This window comes from Malurus melanocephalus, unplaced genomic scaffold (genome assembly GCF_030028575.1).
Source record: "Malurus melanocephalus ecotype Western Australia unplaced genomic scaffold, MMel_1.1 scaffold_2067, whole genome shotgun sequence".
Taxonomy (NCBI): Eukaryota; Metazoa; Chordata; class Aves; order Passeriformes; family Maluridae; genus Malurus; species Malurus melanocephalus.
The window spans coordinates 10579-12067 of record NW_026625299.1 but is presented as its reverse complement, the minus strand read 5'-3'; the positions used below and the strand labels follow the sequence as shown (position 1 = coordinate 12067).

General features: G+C 58.2%; 1 protein-coding gene across 1 annotated transcript in view; it reads right to left on the bottom strand.

Moving 5' to 3' along the window:
* LOC130587546 (complement factor B-like) overlaps positions 1–1489 on the bottom strand; it is a gene marked incomplete at its 5' end in the record, with an annotated part of 12046 nt that overhangs the window by 5262 nt on the left and 5295 nt on the right. The window contains 3 exons of the mRNA XM_057388527.1: positions 4–142; positions 1002–1138; positions 1337–1432. Coding sequence (XP_057244510.1) covers positions 4–142; positions 1002–1138; positions 1337–1432 — 372 coding nt within the window. The remainder of the gene's footprint in view (positions 1–3; positions 143–1001; positions 1139–1336; positions 1433–1489) is intronic.

The following is a 1489-nucleotide window of genomic DNA, read 5'->3' as shown; positions in this document are numbered from 1 at the left end:
CACCCTGCAGCCGCAGCCCCCGCAGTTTCTCTTTCACCGTCGCTGCCTCCGCCGCTCGCGGCTCCGTTGGGCTCAGAACTTTCCGCGCCTCCGAACCGAACGTGACCACCCCATAGCGGGGCGCGGCCCCATAACTGGCGATCTGTGGGACGGGGAAAGGATTTATGGGATCTATGGGGCTGAGAATCCATGGGGCGGCCCCATAACTGGCGATCTGGGGGGCCATAAATGGGGTTATGGGATCTATGGGGCGGGAAATGGGTTATGGGGTCAGGGAATGGGGGATCTGAATGGGGCGGCCCCATAGCTGGCGATCTGTGGGGCGGGGAAAGGATTTATGGGGTCAGGGAATGGGGGATCTGTGGGGCGGCCCCATAGCTGGAGATCTGTGGGGCAGAAAAGGGGTCATGGGGATCTATGGGGCTGGGAATCCGGGGAGCGGCCCCATAGCTCGCGATCTGTGGGGCCATAAATGGGGTTATGGGATCTATGGGGTATTCGGGGCGGGGGGCGGCCCCATAACTCGCGATCTGTGGGGCGGGGGGAGTTTATTTGGGTTATGGGATCTATGGGGCTGGGAATCCATGGGGCGGCCCCATAACTCGCGATCTGTGGGGCGGGGGGCAGCAAATGGGGTCAGGGGGGATCTATGGGGCAGAAAATGATCTGTGGGGCGAATCCCGCGGTTTTTCGGGACGGATTTCGGATTTTCGGGATTTCCCGCGGTCCCCGATCCTTTCCCGCTGAGTTTTGGGGAAGATTCCCGATTTTTCGGGGCGAATTTCGTTATTTCGGGTTTTTCGGGGCAGATCCCGCTGATTTTGGGGCGGATTTTTGGGTCGGATCCGGGTGATTTTGGGGCGATTTTTGGGGCAGTTTCGGGTGTTTTCGGGGTCATTTTTGGGACGGATTTCGCTGATTTTTGGGGATGTTTTTGGGGTACATTTTGCTGATTTTTGGGTGATTTTTTGGGTGGAATTGGGGTGATTTCGGGGCCGCACCTTCTCCACCAGCTCCACCAGCGCGTCCCGCGCCTCTTCGTAGTCGCGGTCGCTGACGCTGCGGGAAGCGTCGAGCACCAAAAAAACGTTCAGAGCCCCGCCCGCCTCCAGCCGGATCCGCCGCTTCACAGTGGGGTCTGGGGGCGCCGAAAACCCCAAAAACAAAACGGGGACCCCCATTAGGAACTCCAAAAATCCCCCCAAAAATACCCCGAAAATTAAAAAAGAAATCCGCCCCAAAAAAACCCAAAATAAACCGCAAAAAACACCCCCAAAACCACAGAAAAACAAAGAAAACCACCCCAAAAACCCAAAGAAAACCCCAAAATCCGCACCGTGGCTCCGATTGGCCTCGGCCGCCTCCACGGTCTGGGTCAGGGATGCGAGAAAAGCTTCAGCCACATCCTCGGGGGAGTCGAAGGAATTTGGGTCTGGGGGCGTCGGGGGGAGTGGAGTCAGAGCCGGAAGCACCCAGGGAACCCCAAAAA